This window comes from Herpailurus yagouaroundi, unplaced genomic scaffold (assembly GCF_014898765.1).
Source record: "Herpailurus yagouaroundi ecotype Mexico unplaced genomic scaffold, PumYag 160, whole genome shotgun sequence".
In the NCBI taxonomy this organism is placed as follows: Eukaryota; Metazoa; Chordata; class Mammalia; order Carnivora; family Felidae; genus Herpailurus; species Herpailurus yagouaroundi.
Genome location: NW_024412401.1, coordinates 10,949,534 through 10,965,157, shown reverse-complemented (window position 1 = coordinate 10,965,157; position 15,624 = coordinate 10,949,534). Strand labels below are relative to the sequence as shown.

At 39.4% G+C, this 15,624-nt stretch overlaps 1 protein-coding gene across 14 annotated transcripts in view; it reads left to right on the top strand.

The window, feature by feature from the left end:
- The window catches only part of ELAVL2 (ELAV like RNA binding protein 2), a 166,667-nt gene that overhangs the window by 123,944 nt on the left and 27,099 nt on the right, over nt 1–15,624 (top strand). For all 14 annotated transcript variants that reach the window (XM_040481394.1, XM_040481387.1, XM_040481398.1 and 11 more), the window contains one exon: nt 2,799–2,902. In XM_040481394.1, the coding sequence (XP_040337328.1) occupies nt 2,799–2,902 (104 nt within the window). The remainder of the gene's footprint in view (nt 1–2,798; nt 2,903–15,624) is intronic.

Below are 15,624 nucleotides of genomic sequence, written 5' to 3'. Positions count from 1 at the left end.
GCTTACCTTCCCCAGTGACCCACCTCCAGCAGGTACTGCTGTGCCTGAGAGTGACCCCACAGGCCAAGAAACAGTTTCTCTGAAGTGTTGGATAAAATGAAGGTTTTAGAGGGAAGACATCTGAAACACTTCCACCTGAAAACAAATCTGTAAAAACAGTCCTCCCACAAAGTTTCTTCCATGCCCCGACCCCTCAGCACGTGGCTGCTCTCGGGGCTTCCCAGATGCCAGATTTGTAGCCCCTGATTATCTCTCACATTAAAACTGTGATTCTCAAACTTTGCTGCTTGTTAGAATCACCAGGGTTTTTTAAGCCTGTTACCAATGCTTCATAATAGACTAATAAAGTAAAAATCTTTGGGAATAGGATTTAGGCATCTGTTTGCTTTCCCCCCCCTCCCCCCGCCCCGCCGCAAAGCTTTGTAGATGATTTCAGTGTGCAACCAGGGTTGAAAAAGCACTTTGATTAGAGGCTATTTAAATGCAGGTGTGAGGATAGTGTCAGGAGATAGGAGAAATAGACTCTTAACGTTGGTATAATTGATTATTTGACCTGTTTAGTTATAGAATAGCAATGTGACAAAACTGCACAATGTTTGGCTTGCCTTTCTTTTCCCCATTATATTTGTAGCATCTTCTTGATTTAATTTTGAAAGAATACGTGGAAACTCCTTAACATGTAGTAGATACATGTTATTTTTCCTTAATTTATCTTTTGACTAAAATGATCTACTTCCAACAGTAGCGAACGTTTTCATCACTGCCTCACCAGCCTTGTTGGATAGAAATTACTATCCTCATTTTAGAATTTAGGAATTAATGGCTCAGAGAAGTTAAGTAGCCTTCTTCAAAGTCACATAGCTAATAAACAGCAGAGGCAAGCTTAGAACTCCTGTGTGTCTGTTTCCAAAGCCCATGTTCTTTCCATCTTAACTGCTTCCTTGAGCAGCTTTCATGTTCATCCCATTTGACAATAGAGCTGCAGCACATTTTCTAAGAGGGCACTATGCATGCTATAGACACATGGTAAATGTCAAATTAGTAAAAGGATGAATGCTTAAAATACAGTGGCTTCACATGGAACTTTTTAAAAATAGACCTGTGAGTAAAACAAAACTTCTGTGATTATTGTGAGAAAAAAAATAATGAATTAGTTTTAGCTCATCCCTCACCTTTTTTTTTTTTTTAAGTTTTTTATTTATTATTTATTTTTGAGAATGACCAAGAGAGTGTGAGCAGGGGAGGGGCAGAGAGAGTGAGAATCTCAAGCAAGTTCTGCGGTGTGTAGAGCCCAATGCAGGGCTCACTTAATCTCAGGAAACTGAGATCATGACCTGAGCTGAAATCAAGAGTTGGACACTTAACTGACTGAGCCCCCCAGGAACCCCCTTCACCCTCTTTTTTTAAAAACAGGAAAAAAATGCAATTTGATTAGAGGGATACTTTAGCAATGATTACCCCAATTTTTTTTTTTTATTGAGGTAAACTGACATATTAGTTGTGGGTATTGTACAATACCCAAATTCTGATAGTGGTCCCAAAATATAATTACAAGTTTTCATAGTTCTTAGGTACTGTATTTAGTGTTCTCTCTCTTTTTTATATAGTTCTAGGGAACCACATTTGGATAACTGGAGTGGCTGTCCTAAATACCTGTATTCATAACCACATGTGCCTAAAGTGCCCCATCAAGGACGAAGATCCCTTAGTTTGCTGTGAAATTCATACAGAAGTGATACTTAATAAAAAGTATTTGGACCTTTACCGAACATCTTCCTGGAAACCCTCAATTCGTTTGGTTTAACTTTTAATAGACTAAATCTTTCTTCTGTCCACTGTTGTTACCTACTCTACTGTAGCATTTTTTTGAAACTGTGAAACTTTCCCGTAGTTGAAAAATTGAGACCTTTCAGATTGGCTTTACTTACCTGTGCATTCCATTGATTCCAGCCTCTTGAATACCTTCCTTTTTTTTTTTTTTTTTTTTTTTTTGAGTTAGGACATCATTGAGCCAGGAGTTAGAGAGCTCAGATGATAGGGAAAAACAAGATTTTTAAGCAGCTCTTACTTGAGTAACTGTGTTTTATTATTTTTGTTTATACTTTCTTCCCTTCCTACATGTTCTCATTGTTCTTACTGGCTTGGATGTTCTCAGTGTAAATCTTCAGATTTCCCTGTATTCCTTATCTAGGTCATCAAATCTTTTTTAGAAAATTAGATTCAGTTTATTTGAAGAGGCCCTCCTATAAAATAAATGTCCATGTGCACACACGATTCTTCACCTTTTAAATGGAAATAATTGTATTTGGTAAAGGCTGTAAATTTGTCAGGGTACACAGTACAGAACACTGACAGATTCTTGGTTGATGTGTGACGCCTTCCCATTTTTTGGGTAAAGAAAACGAAACTGAATAAGTCATGCCCGTGAAACCCACTCAGCAGCTCGGCAGAGACTTGCACCCACAGTCTCTGAAGCTGAACGTTGCATTTGCTGCTGGGTGCTCTGGCTCAGGCAGGACATGTTTGATGGAATGCTTTGGAGGTGTGTGTGCGTGCGCGTGTGCACTTTAAATGCACAGCTTGCTGAGTTCTAACTGATGTTTAAACTTGCAAATGTAGTAGACAGGAGATGAAAAAAAAACACGTGTATATTTTTAGAAGAATTAACGTAGACTTCTTTTTACTATTGAGAAAATGTGCTGGTGTTAATGACAAGACCATATGCCAAAATGAGAGTGGATCGCTGGCATCAGCGGTGTAGAACTAATGTATGCCTTTTTCTCCTTCCCTTTCATTAGGACAGAGCTTGGGATATGGCTTTGTGAACTACATTGACCCTAAGGATGCAGAGAAAGCTATCAACACCCTGAATGGATTGAGACTTCAAACCAAAACAATAAAAGTATGTTTCAGTTTTCTTCATACCTACCTGCAGAACAGAGATTAAAAACCATTGAAGTCTTCGTGTAGTTCTTTCCTTTATTCATTTTGTGCCCACATAGACACTTCTCTGGGAGGCATAGCAGAATTTTTTGTTTGTTGCATGACGGGGGAACCTGTTCACGAGGATTTCATGTAATCACTCCTTATTAACAAGGCGGCAGCAGCAACTTTCTTAGCTAAGTACTTTGTGAAGCCTGCTGAATTAAGTCTCCTTCCTTTATAGTGAATTACTTGCCATATAACTTGGGGAAACCTTAGACCAGCTCTTTGAGCTCAAGGGTTGGCAGAGTTGTTCTCTAAAGGGCCAGGTAGTAACTATGTTAGGCTTTGTGGGTCATATAGTCTTTGTCACAACTTCTCAACTCTGCCCTTGTGTGAGAGCAGCCATAGCCAATAACAATGTGAACAAACAGATGTGACTGTGATCTTATAAAATTTTATTTGTGGAAGCTGAAACTTGAATTTCATGTACTGTTCATGTGTCACAAAATAGTCTTTTTCTTTTGTCCCAGTCATTGAAACATATAAAAATCATTCTTAGCTCATGGTCATAAAAAACAGCTGGCAGGCTGGGTGTAGTCCTTGGGCTGTAGTTTGACTCTGCTCTGACTTTGAGGAGACTGACTAGATGAGCTTACTTGCCACACAGGTTATTTTTCTTGTTACATTTTTCTTTTCAAGACAAATGGTAAATAATTTGTGGATATTTTCCCACTTTTGTGAATTTTCGAAATGCCAGTGTAGATTGTATCTGGATAAGAATTTAATCCAGTTTGCAGTATAGATTTCTTTTCCTTTACAGAATAAAAGGGATGTTGCTTCTGGCAAACGCTTAGTGCACGTGCCATCAATTTCCCCTCTCCTGCCCAGTGCAGACATTGCCAATCAATCATGGCAGTCTTTCTCCACTCAGTCTAGATGTGGCTCCCAAATATTTTTCAAAATAGTGTTCCAGACAACCTCTGTCAATTGACTCAAGTTGGAACCTATTTCCCACCCTTGATTTAAGAAGTCAGCTCAGACGATAGCCTGAAGTGGTGAGGGTAAGTTAGTCAAGGCTGACTGTGGCATCCATCTTGCTTATAGACTTGTCTAGATTCTGCTCATTTTTTCAGAAATCTGGAAATGCAGTGTCATCTTTGTGCTTAAAAGTTGCTTCTCTCAGAATTTTAACTAAAGTAATTCGTTAGCTCTGGGTAGTTTTGACATCTCATTCTTTATTGGCCTGTAGGAAGAATGCCTCCCAGCTCTGTCTTATCTAAAGGGAACTGTATGGGGTAGCTCCCAAATATACTTGGATGTAAGATGTCCAAGAATTCTACATGTTTCTCTTTAAAAAATTTTTTTTTATTATTTTATTTTTGAGAGACTGTGAGCATGGGGGAAAAGCAAGGGGGGTGTGGAGAATCCCAAGCAGACTCCTCACTGTCAGTGCAGAGCCCAACTTGAATCCATGAACCGTGAGTTTATGACCTAAGCTGAAATCAATAGGTGGCTGTTTAACTGACTGAGCCACCCAGGTGCCCCACATTATTACTATTAGGTAATCAAATGCTGTTAAAAAAATCTGATATCCAGTTATTTTCAGATTGTTTTGTGTGTTCTCTGTTCTGTGGATTTTTGAAGGCCTCCCCATTTTAAATTGATTTCCAGAATTGCTGCTAATTTATCTTAGTGTTGACGTCCTGAGTTGTGGTTACGAAGAAATTGGAAGGGATGGTTGGGGTGGCTCGTTCCTGAACATACCCTTTTCTCCATTCCAGAAATAATCATCCTTATTTTAGTGAGTCAGTTCTTTAGCTGTAAGTTCTTCTGCAGTAGTTTCCGTGGCTTGCAAGGAGACCATTGATGATGGCTGCTTCCTCACTGCCCATTGCCCAGCTTTCTCTTCAGGGCCCAGCTGCCCAGGCAGAATATGCGGAAGAAAGGACAGTAATGCCTTGTGGCTTTTAAACTGTGACATCTGCTACTTCTCTTCTGATTTTCTGAAATGGGGGTGGGAGTGGTGGGGAAGCAGCAGGCTCCTTTTTTCCCCACCCCCATTCGGTTCCTGTAAAAATATCAGATAACAGCTGGTATCCTCAGTTTGGCCCAGATTTCTCTGAGAGGCAAAGCAGACCATTTTCCAGAACTACAGAGCACCATTTTTGTCTGTTCTTTGTGTGTTTTTTGTCTTATTTTCAATTAGACATGTTTTGTGTTCTTACACAAGATCTTGAGCCAGTTTTTTTTTTTCCTCACATGTTTGCTGTTTTAAGTACCTTTTAGAAGCTGCATGTATATACCTTTCCATTTCCTGAGATACCATTCCATAAATTGGCCTTTTTACCCTTCTTCCAGTCTATCCTGGTAGTGGTTATTGGACTAAACTTAAAAAAAAAAAAAAACACCACAAAACAGCACTTTCTTCATGTTACTTCTCAAATTTCTCTTGTATCTCCCTAATCTTTTACCTTATCATTTGATTTGACTTTGGAGTTGACCGTTGTTGTTACTGCTTTCCGCAGTAGTCAGACTGGCTCTTCTCTGGCACATGATCATCGTCTCAGGCTCTGCACGTATGCTCCTGTAGGCCTTGCTTCCTGGCATACCCTTTCCCACTTACCTTAGTTGAATAGCAGCCTCCCTATCTATTGGAGCCCATCTGAAGTTCCTCGTTCAGCCTCTGCCTACCTGGGCATGCCTCCAATAAAAAGAGTTGAGACCTTAGTGCTCATAGAGTTTAGCTAAGACAGGGCTTTTGAAGACAAAACTCTTATATTTAATGTGGCAAAACTCCCTTCAGACGGCTGCAGTAGACTAATACATACGTCATATGCAAGTGTACAAATGTTTGTGTGCTCCTCAAGTTAAGTCTTCCAAGATACCTAGTATTTAGTATGCATTTGGTAGAATTCCTAGTAATTGGAATATTGAAACTGAAATCAAGTGCCGTGGAAGGTGGTTCATTTAGTAGTTTCTCCTGGGGCTCCCTAATAGCATTAACCGAGTAAGGTTTTGTACAATAGACGGATGGTGTGTTGAATACATGACAAATATTCAGTATTTTTGCAGTGAGTGAAGCACCTCAGGCACTGTGAAATCCTAAAGCAGTTGTTCCTGAACTTGTTTGCATCAGAATCACAAGGAAAAGTGGTTAGAAATACATATTCTGGGGCCCACCTCAAATTTCTGGATCAGTGTCCAGAGGTGAGATGCAGGGATCTGCTTTTTAATATGTTCTCCAGGTAATTTGTGACAGCAAGTCTAAGGCCTAACACTTAGGAGCCACCAAAATGTACCTTTTCTGAATAGGTGGGTTCTCTAAATATTGGTATTTTTGCATGCTAAGTTCAGTTTGTTTTCATCTTTTATCTTGAAAATCGTCTTGTGGATAATTCTCCTGAGCATGCTGAATGATAGCTGAACATTCAGAGTAAAAAGTGGTTCATACCATCTTCACTTCTTAAAAATGTGGCTTAGAAATTAGAAAAGCTTAATATCTTCACCTTATGTTAGAAAGATTTTTATTAAAAATAGCAGCATTCATAGGTTAAAGTTTCAAAGTGGTTATTCTCTTCTCCTAAGGGTCACTTTTTTCCTTGGTTGGTTCGAGGTTTTGGCAGCTTACCTTACTGGTGATGTCATACCATCTCTGAGCTGCACAGAGGCAGTTATGATAAAGCCTGTCCATGTTGTCCCTGATATTGGGATGGTTAATGAAGTGTGAAGATGACCAGATGTTTTTAACTTCTGATCTTAGGGAAAGTAATGAAAAGGTAGTATACGCACAATTGAGCCCTGGGGGACGGGAATCGCCTCATGACTGTCAAAAATTGTATGCTGGGGGGAGGATCTCATCAAGAGCCCTCTGGTCCTGGTCCCCATGGGCACCTTTTGTTCTGTGGATCATTTGGGTTCTCAGTGGTTGTGACTAGTGTGTTCAGTCTTCATATTCTCTACTCATTTTGGTTTTAGGGAGTCTCTAGTATTGATAAAATCTAAGTTGGCGTATGAAACATTTATGGGTTCAAGCCAGTCCTCGTGCCCTCTCCCCCCACCCAGAGAAAATGTATTTTTTGCCCAGGTTAATGGTATCAGACTTAAATTCATATCAGCAGAGTAAAATCCTTCATTTCCAAAAGATCTTGCATGCTTTCCACCCCCAGCAAGTACTGTGAATAGGTGATGGAGGTCCTGCCCCTCAGTGTCACTCCTAGCCTTTCCCCTCCTACAAAGGGTGTAGGAAGCTTTGTTAGTCCCTAGGTTTCTCTGAAAGTGGGAGCTGTTAACCTCAAGGAATAGAAGTCTTTTGTTATTATTGATAGATACCCCTACAAATCCATGCCTTCTCTGCCCCACTGGCGTGGGGGTGGGGGAATCTCTGTTTGAAATACTACTAGTGTGAAAAAAACTGCCTAAATTTGTTTTTGATTCATCGTTCAGACATAGGCCAGCCTAAATTTCACCTTTGCTTAAAAGTTAATTGACATCATTAATGTGAAATTTCTCATATTAAAATCACCAAACCACCATTTTAAGTGCATATGGAAAAACTTATAAAAATTGAAATACTAAGTACAAATAGTATCCATTTCTTAAAGTGTTCAGTTTGTTAGAGAACAATTAAGTAAAGATAATAAACCTTTATTCTAAGCCATCATGTTGCTTTAAATTACTTGTTACATTTATACCTTTTCCTAACTAGCCTATCCTTTTTCCCAGTACATCTCATGGTCACAGACTTTGTTTAGCATGAACTATTTCCTTAATATAGGAAGAATATAGAACCACACTTCTGAAAGTTTACTCTCTCAGGACATTGATAACATGATTTAACTGGCTGTGTGATCTTGGACAGTAATCATTCAGGTTTCCATTTTATCTGTAAAACTAGTTCATCTTGAGAATGTTTATTATCTGCCCCCCCCCCTTTTTTTTTTTTAACTTTCCATAGCCTACCAAATTGCATATTACAAAAAGGTGTAGCTACTTAATAGATTTTTAGTCAACTCATGGTTATCATGGAATGATTTAGTGGTGAAATGCAGCACCCCATCCTGAAGAGACAACATGTTAATACTTTCTCTTTGTGGTTGTTGAAAATTTTTGCAGCCACAGTAAAATTTGTGTGGGGAAACAATTCTCCACATCACCTAGCCCTCTTTTTGGTCCAGACTTATGGGGGAAGGGATTGATTCTTACCATTATAACCCATTCCTTTATGAAGTTTAATTCTGCCTGTTAGGAAACGCGTAAATCAGCTCCATGCTTTAGAGAAGGAAAGGGCATGGATGTGGAAACAGAAGTGACGTTAGGCTTGCCACCTGGTAGGTGCTCAGCTAAAAGAGCTACAGCATCATTCTGGGGTATTTGAGACCAGTGGGTTTCAAATGGCAGTAATGCTGAGAGTTCATGCGTTTGTAGGGAAGTTTGAAAGCAGCTGTTAGGGGAACCACTTAGAATTAGGGAGAGCAGTGAGCAGGGGGAGGAATGCATAAAGGAGCAGAGAGCATTTGGGGATTATTAAAGGCAGGTGTGCCGTGCCAGGGTTTTATAGTGTAGGTGAGGGAGAACCACCAAAGTGTTTTGAGCAGAGCAACAATGGATTGGACTTAAGTATTTGTTATGAAGGGAAGGTCTCTCTAGTACAGACTCCACATCTCTGAGCATCTCAGGCTATGCTAGTATTCTTTCAGCTTACGTAGTTCATTTTGTTTTCTGTGTAGGTACAAAGTGTAGATGTTTGTAGGAGAAGGGTGGGCTTTACAAACTTGTAAAAGCATCTCCTATAAGGTATCCCTTCTTTCTTTTTTATGTTTATTTTTTTGAGAGAAAAGAGAGACAGAGAAAACAAGCAGGGGAGGGGCAAAGAGGGAGGGAGGGAGACATAGAATCCGAAGCAGGCTCCAGGCTCTGAGCTGTCAGCACAGGGGGGCTATGGGGGGCTCGAACTCACAGGCTGCAAGAGCATGATCCGAGCCGAAGTTGGACGTTTAACCAACTGAGCCACCAGGCACCCCAGGGTATCCCTTATTTCAATGCTGCTGCATATAGATCATCATTTATCTTTTTACCTTGACTAGATTTGGAAAATTTGCAAGTAATAGTCTGAAGGACAGGCCTCAAATTAACTGACAACTTTGGAGATGTTAACTTAAATTATTATTTGGCTGGTCAGACTTTAGTTTGTGGAGGGACAAAAAAAGTGGAAAAAGTACATCGCAGGAGTGGAAGCAAAAATGGAAGCTGAGTAAATGATTTCTTTGCCTTTTTTAAAATAAAGACTGAATGTATTATAACTTCATTTTTAACCCATGGTCTGGAAATTTCTAGAGCCGTGTGCTGAGTTTTAATAGTATATTGCTACATCTGATCATCAGAAACTCTTCAATACATTTAAATAAAATTCTTATATCTATATTGAGCTGAGTATACACAGCCCTTATTTGAAATGAGTAAGATTTTTTAATAAGGTATTATTTGTATAATGCCTGTCATATGTTTGCAGAATACTCCATCGTGAGCTGTGAATTTATTTATTTATTTATTTACACACAAAAAAGCCACTATAGGTTGTTACTTATCTTGGGTAGCCTCAAGAGTGTGGGTAGGTGGCCTAGGATAGTGCAAAACTTCATTGTCCCAACTCAGGCCTATTTGTGTCACTCCTGCTCCTTCAAGGCTCCCTCCAAAGTGGGATTGAGACAGTTGGAAATTCCCAGAGGGCAGTAACTTGGCATTATCTGAACTGCTTTTCCGTAGACATTTTTGGACAATTGCTGGCACAAAGGCTGAGCCTGCACAGAGTGATGGGTGAGGAGGAGGGTTCCTGGTAGCACTGTCTCAGCTTGCTTCCTGCCCTTACCTGCTTGTGAACCACAGATGGGATGGTGGGGAGCGTCTGGGCAGTTGACTGAACCCAACTTTCTTAGGAGTGAGTTTATAGATCCTTTTATTATTCAAGCTTCTACCTTTTCTGCCTGTTTCATAAATGTGCATCAGCAAAGGCATTTCTGCAAAGCACTGTTAACACTTGTCTGCTTATCTTTTCTACTGCTTTTAAAGGGTAGGGTAGGGCTTTTGTCGCTTTTTATTTGTGACTTGGGAGAAGTAGTACTAGGTAGGTTGGTGGCTTCTGTCTGTTCTACCAAGCTAGCTTGAGAGGTTAAGACAGATACGGTAACTTCTTTTTTTTTATTTTGTTTTTTTTAATGTTTATTTATTTTTGAGAGAGAGACAGAGTGTGAGTGGGGGAGGAGCATAGAGAGAGGGAGACACAGAATCTGAAGCAGGCTCCAGGCTCTGAGCTGTCAGCACAGACTGATATGCTAACTTCTGAAAAAGGGTCCCTCAATTCCTTGCTCTATCTGCTTTTTATAGTAGTTGCATAGGACTTTTATCCTGTTACTTGACTGGACTTAGGCAAAAGCAATATTCCTGTAGGCAAATACTCCCTCTGACCAATGAGATGCAGCTCAGGTTAAGGGACTTGTTCAAACACCTTATAGCTAACAGTACCACAAGGGACACGTTGGCTGATGCTGGTGGCTTTTCTTGTTTTCTTTTCACCTCATATTTTTGACATTTAGGTGTTTCATTTAGAACCAGGTTATAGATACACTACAAATGGAATATAGTCTTGGGAACCTTAATTTGGGTCCTTTACTGTCTTGAGACTTTCTGGCTCAGATCTCTGTTAGATGTGAGAAATTGGAGCTGTTCCTAGTGGCCAGAAAACTGCTGTCTGTCAGGATGAATGCTGGAGATAGCCAGACACCCACTTTGAGAATAAAACTAGTGTCTGGAGGTCCTGTCTAGAAGATGGGCAGGATCACATAGGTTTAAGTATTTTGATGGTAACTGGAGAGTAAAAGAATTACTATTACAGTAATGCTCTGGATCTCTGTTCTGTAGGAGATGACCCATACAGGAATCTTTTTCTGGTAAGTTCTTGTGAGTCTTAGATGCTAGTTTAAAAGTTACAGAAAGTGCATTTGTCATTCCTTAAGTTTGTGTGGACTCTTTACAAAAGCACGTGTGGTCCATTTTCTTTTACTCCCATCTCTGCCTGATTTTCCTGTCGTTGCCCTTAGCATCAGTTCTAAGCCCTGAGTACGACATCAGACTTGTGGGGGTTTTACTTTGGAAGTTTCTTGACGTACTACTTGTGATTAAGCAAGAGAGAGAGGGCTCTATTTTGAAAACTGTACAAGCGGTCTGCTAGTTGTGTGCCCCCCCACCCCGAATGAGAACAACTCCTTGAATGCTGCATCAAGGTTTAAGAGCCACAAGTCCTGGATTTATGTCCTGCTCTATTAAAGTGGTATCTTAGAAATCTAGTTGGGGAGGAATGAAAAAGCTGCTTTTACTCCAAAGTAAGTAGTCCCACTGTTTTAGTTTGTTAGTTTGATTTTGTTGGATATTTAAAACTACCGTAGTTACCGTGTTATAGAGAAGCGGATGGTGGAAAAAAAAATCAATAAATCATGCTAATACGCTCTGTTTTCTGGTCATTAGTATAAGGTTACCTCCTCCCACAGGAATTGGGAAGTGTAATCCTTCCTGCATAGGTTCTGAGGTTGCTAATGAGTCTTGAAGTGACCCTCACTGACCCTCAGGCAAGCAGCAGGAAAGGCAGCACCTGCATGGTCCTGGAAACTGATCATTCAGAAAAAGCTTTCATTTTTACAATTTTGTTAAATGACTGTTTAGAAATTCGACTGTTCCCACTTCCTTCACACAAACGACCCTGCTCATATTCTTAGAAAGATTCTGGAGTCCTTGAGAGTGGCTCTGACTTCATAGAATTAAATCTTTTCCACAGACCAGTCAGGCTGATGAGCTCCCTAATCCAGCTGAGCCCCATCCAGCCAGGCTGATATTTGGAAATACCTTTGGATGAATTTTTATGGGCTTTGTTTTACCTTTACATTTTTGTATTTATTGGTTATTTCTATTCATATATACCTTATTTTCAAGCTACTCATTCTTACTCATTTGGAAACCAGGATTGGTGGGTGACCAGGAAGAGAGCTTGACATCTGTAATTTTTATGAGCTTTCTAGGAATCCAAGTATGTCCCCAGAGTTTGAGGATTACCTATTTAAAGTCTGTGTACATAAGGGACTGCCAACGCATTAAAATGTCCATCAGAATCACTAAGGTGGGGTGGTTGATAAAATGCATAGTTCTGGACCCCAAAACTTACTGAATCTGATATCTGCAGGGTGAGACCAAAAAATGTATTTTAACCAGCTACCACAGGTGATTCTTAATAGGTGGTGGTCTGACCTGAGAACCATTGTTTGGTGGACCTTAATGATTTGTACTTGGATAGGTCTGTGGTGCTTGTTTCAAAATGAACCTACATGTTAATGAAATTTTCATTTGTAGATTCTGTCATAAAGTATCTGGAATGCTTGTGGTTAACAGATGTACTTTTAATGAATATAATGCTGGACTTACCTGAATAGTATTCTTTCTCCCTCCCTCCCTCTCTCTCCCTCCCTCTCTCTCCCTCCCTCTCTTTCCCTCCCTCTCACACACACACTCACACTCACACACACACACACAGACACACACAGACACACACACACATTCACACACACAGTAGTCATTTTCAGAGCATTTCAGTGCCATTAAACACTTTTAGTATTACAAGTATATAAATGTCATTTAATATTTGATTCTGAGCATAGGGAATTTGCAGTATCGTTCTTCTGGGGCCCATTCATTTAAAATGGGTATTTCATATTAGTATAGAGATTGGGAGTTCAATTATATGGTTCAGGATGGTTGTGAATCCTTAGAATATGGAAGTTGCTTTTAGAATGCAATAAAAATTTGTCTCCTATTTATAGACTTCAACCACACCCCTCTTCCACCCCTCCACAGTATCTGGATGTTTGAACTTTTCTAGTCCGGGTTTTAATAAATGGGAATTTGCGTTACTATCACAAGAACTTGCCCACATAGCATGTTATAAATATTTAAAGAAAAAAAAAAACTATTTACTGTATGCCACCTTAATTTGGAAGCCTTTTGACCTATAAACTGAATTTTGTTCTGAAGCTATGTGAAAGCGGTGCATACTGTCACCAAAAGGCTTAGAATGTCTCTGTTCTCAGATTTGCAAAAATGGGTTAATAAGTAATTGTCACCAACTTACAGCATTTTCCATAGTGTTCTCCTTCATTAACCAGTGTCTTGGGGGAATTGTGAAATATGCGTTGTCTGCAGACCGCTCTGGTGCACAAAGTCAAATGAACTGTGAAGGTGAAGGCTAAGAACACCCTTCTCACCTTTGTACTTTGTTCTTTGAGTATTAAAGAACATCGATCTACCAAGTGGCAAAGGGGGTACTATTTGGCGGTTTAATTACAGCCAGTGAATGTTATTGATGCTATCAATCAGCAAGACCCAGGGAAAGGGCACTGTGCCAGACTATTCGGTGCTCCCGACAGTGTAATTAAATACCGCAGGACTGGATTCTCAAGGTAAAGTGAGGTGCTTCTGCACATCTGAAGCAGGAGAATGCTTTGTCCTGCAACAGAGGTAAAGGCGGTTATCCCCTCTTACTGCTCCTGTTTAAATTTCTGGAGGAGTCTATGAATGGCAGTGATACGGTCTGTTCATTGTGTACAGTTAAGGTTGTTGGTGTGTTCCTTAAAAATCCTCTTTCTTGTAAGGCCTTCACAACTGGCATACAAAAGGCTTTAGGAATATAGTAATTACTTTTTGTTAAAGCTGTTTGGGGGATATACAGCTCAGGTGTCTAATAGATATTTGGAGAATGAGGGATTGTCTTTGAATGAGACTATTAGTCCTGCAAATCAGTTCATTTAAAAAGCTTTCCCTGTGATTATTCTCTAATGTCTAATCATGTTGAGAGAAAAATACCTTGGTAGGTTTGAAGTTATAAAACATTCAGTAATATTTCAAGGGTTATTCCTTTTGAATTATCTATTGAATAAATTTTTTATAGTTGTATAATTTATGTCAGGTCCACAAAAAATATATAGGTAAGACTTTCTTTGGCCTTGGGGAGGGTTTATAATAACATTCCTATTATCTCTCTTTCTTTTTCTTATATGTCATACATGTGTCTCTCACACAATTTCCTTCTAGTCTATTTGAGAGAGAAATGCCATAGGCAATCCAAAATGTTTGGTATTGCCTTTTTTTTTTTTTTTTTTTAATGGTGTATAGTTTATACTCATTAAGGCTCAGCAAAGACAGGCTCTCCCTGAAGGAAAGTGAGGTGGTTTCCTAACTTTTTGTGCATATGCATGTGTACATATATACATGCACACACACACACTAGATTCCTGAAAATCGGATTAAATCAGGCCTGAAAACATTAAATATTGACTGTTGTGTTTTAGTTGTAAGAGATATGGGTGCAGACTATTTTTACATTTACAACAGGTGTTTGAAGGAAGACTGTTAGAAATTTTCCCTTGGATGTTTGAGGAATAATTTTTTAAGTACATTAAAGGTTTAGTAAGAGTGATTATTTCATCTTCAATAGTCTTGTCCCATTAGGGCCTTTTACATTATATGAAATCCTAGCAAGTCCAGTGGTTAGTTTCCAAGTTTGTATGGAGGGGCATATGCTTTAAAGGTTATTGGGGTGTCTGGGTGGCTCAGTCAGTTAGGCATGGGCTTAGGTCATGCTGTCATGGTTTACAAGATTGAGCCCCATGTTGGGTTCTGCACTGACAGCATGGAGCCTGCTTGGGATTTTCTCTCTCCCTCTCTGTCTGCCCCTCCCCTGCTTGTGCTCTTTCTCTCTCAAAATAAATACACATGAAAAGCAATTACTAAATAAAAGTTATTAATTTCTATCATAACATGTGTTTTTTTCTCCCCCCCCCCCCCGGGGGAAGGCGGCGGAGTTTAATATTAAAAAATGTTTGGTTGCGGAGTGTTTTTGAAGGACGATCCAATCATGGTTATACAGTCTTGGATAGGGAATATCTGTAAGTACTTAATTCTGTCAGCATTTTGAATGTCTAGCACATATAGGTCCACTTTGCTAAATGTTGGAGCCGTGCTAAAACATGACAAGATATAGTCTTGTCCCTGATGCCATTGTATAGTAGGAAGAGACAGCACTGACTTTATATGACCATTTTTTTGATGTATGATAAGTGAATGCAGAGTACAGTGGAAATGGATATGTCACTGGCTGTCGAGAGGCCCCTGCAGTGGTTTCAGAAGTGATAGAGTTTTACAAGATAGAGTTTATCACGTAGAGAAAGAAGACATATATTACACGTGAAGGAATGTCTCATCCAAAGACACAAAGGCCTTTATGTGACATGTACTTTTTGGAAGAAACTTGTATCTGGAAACTATAAAGTGTATTTATTCAATCAAGTATTAACCTTCTATGAAAATGATTGGTAGGCAAATTTGATTAAACCTAGCCCCATAGTTTACATTTATTCTTTTTTAGGAAGACCTAATTCATAAAAGGAGCTATGGGGATGAATTTTGGGCATTTGTTCACAGTCACATATCTGCCCTGTTCTGCAAAGATTCATGGTAACCTATGAGACTCATTTAAGATGTTTAAAAATGGTACCAAGATGAAATTTCTCTGTGGAGTATTTAGTGTACACACAGAAATAGGATCATTATATTTTCATTACTGTATATATAAGTAGGTCAAAGAAGACTTGGTTATCTGAACCA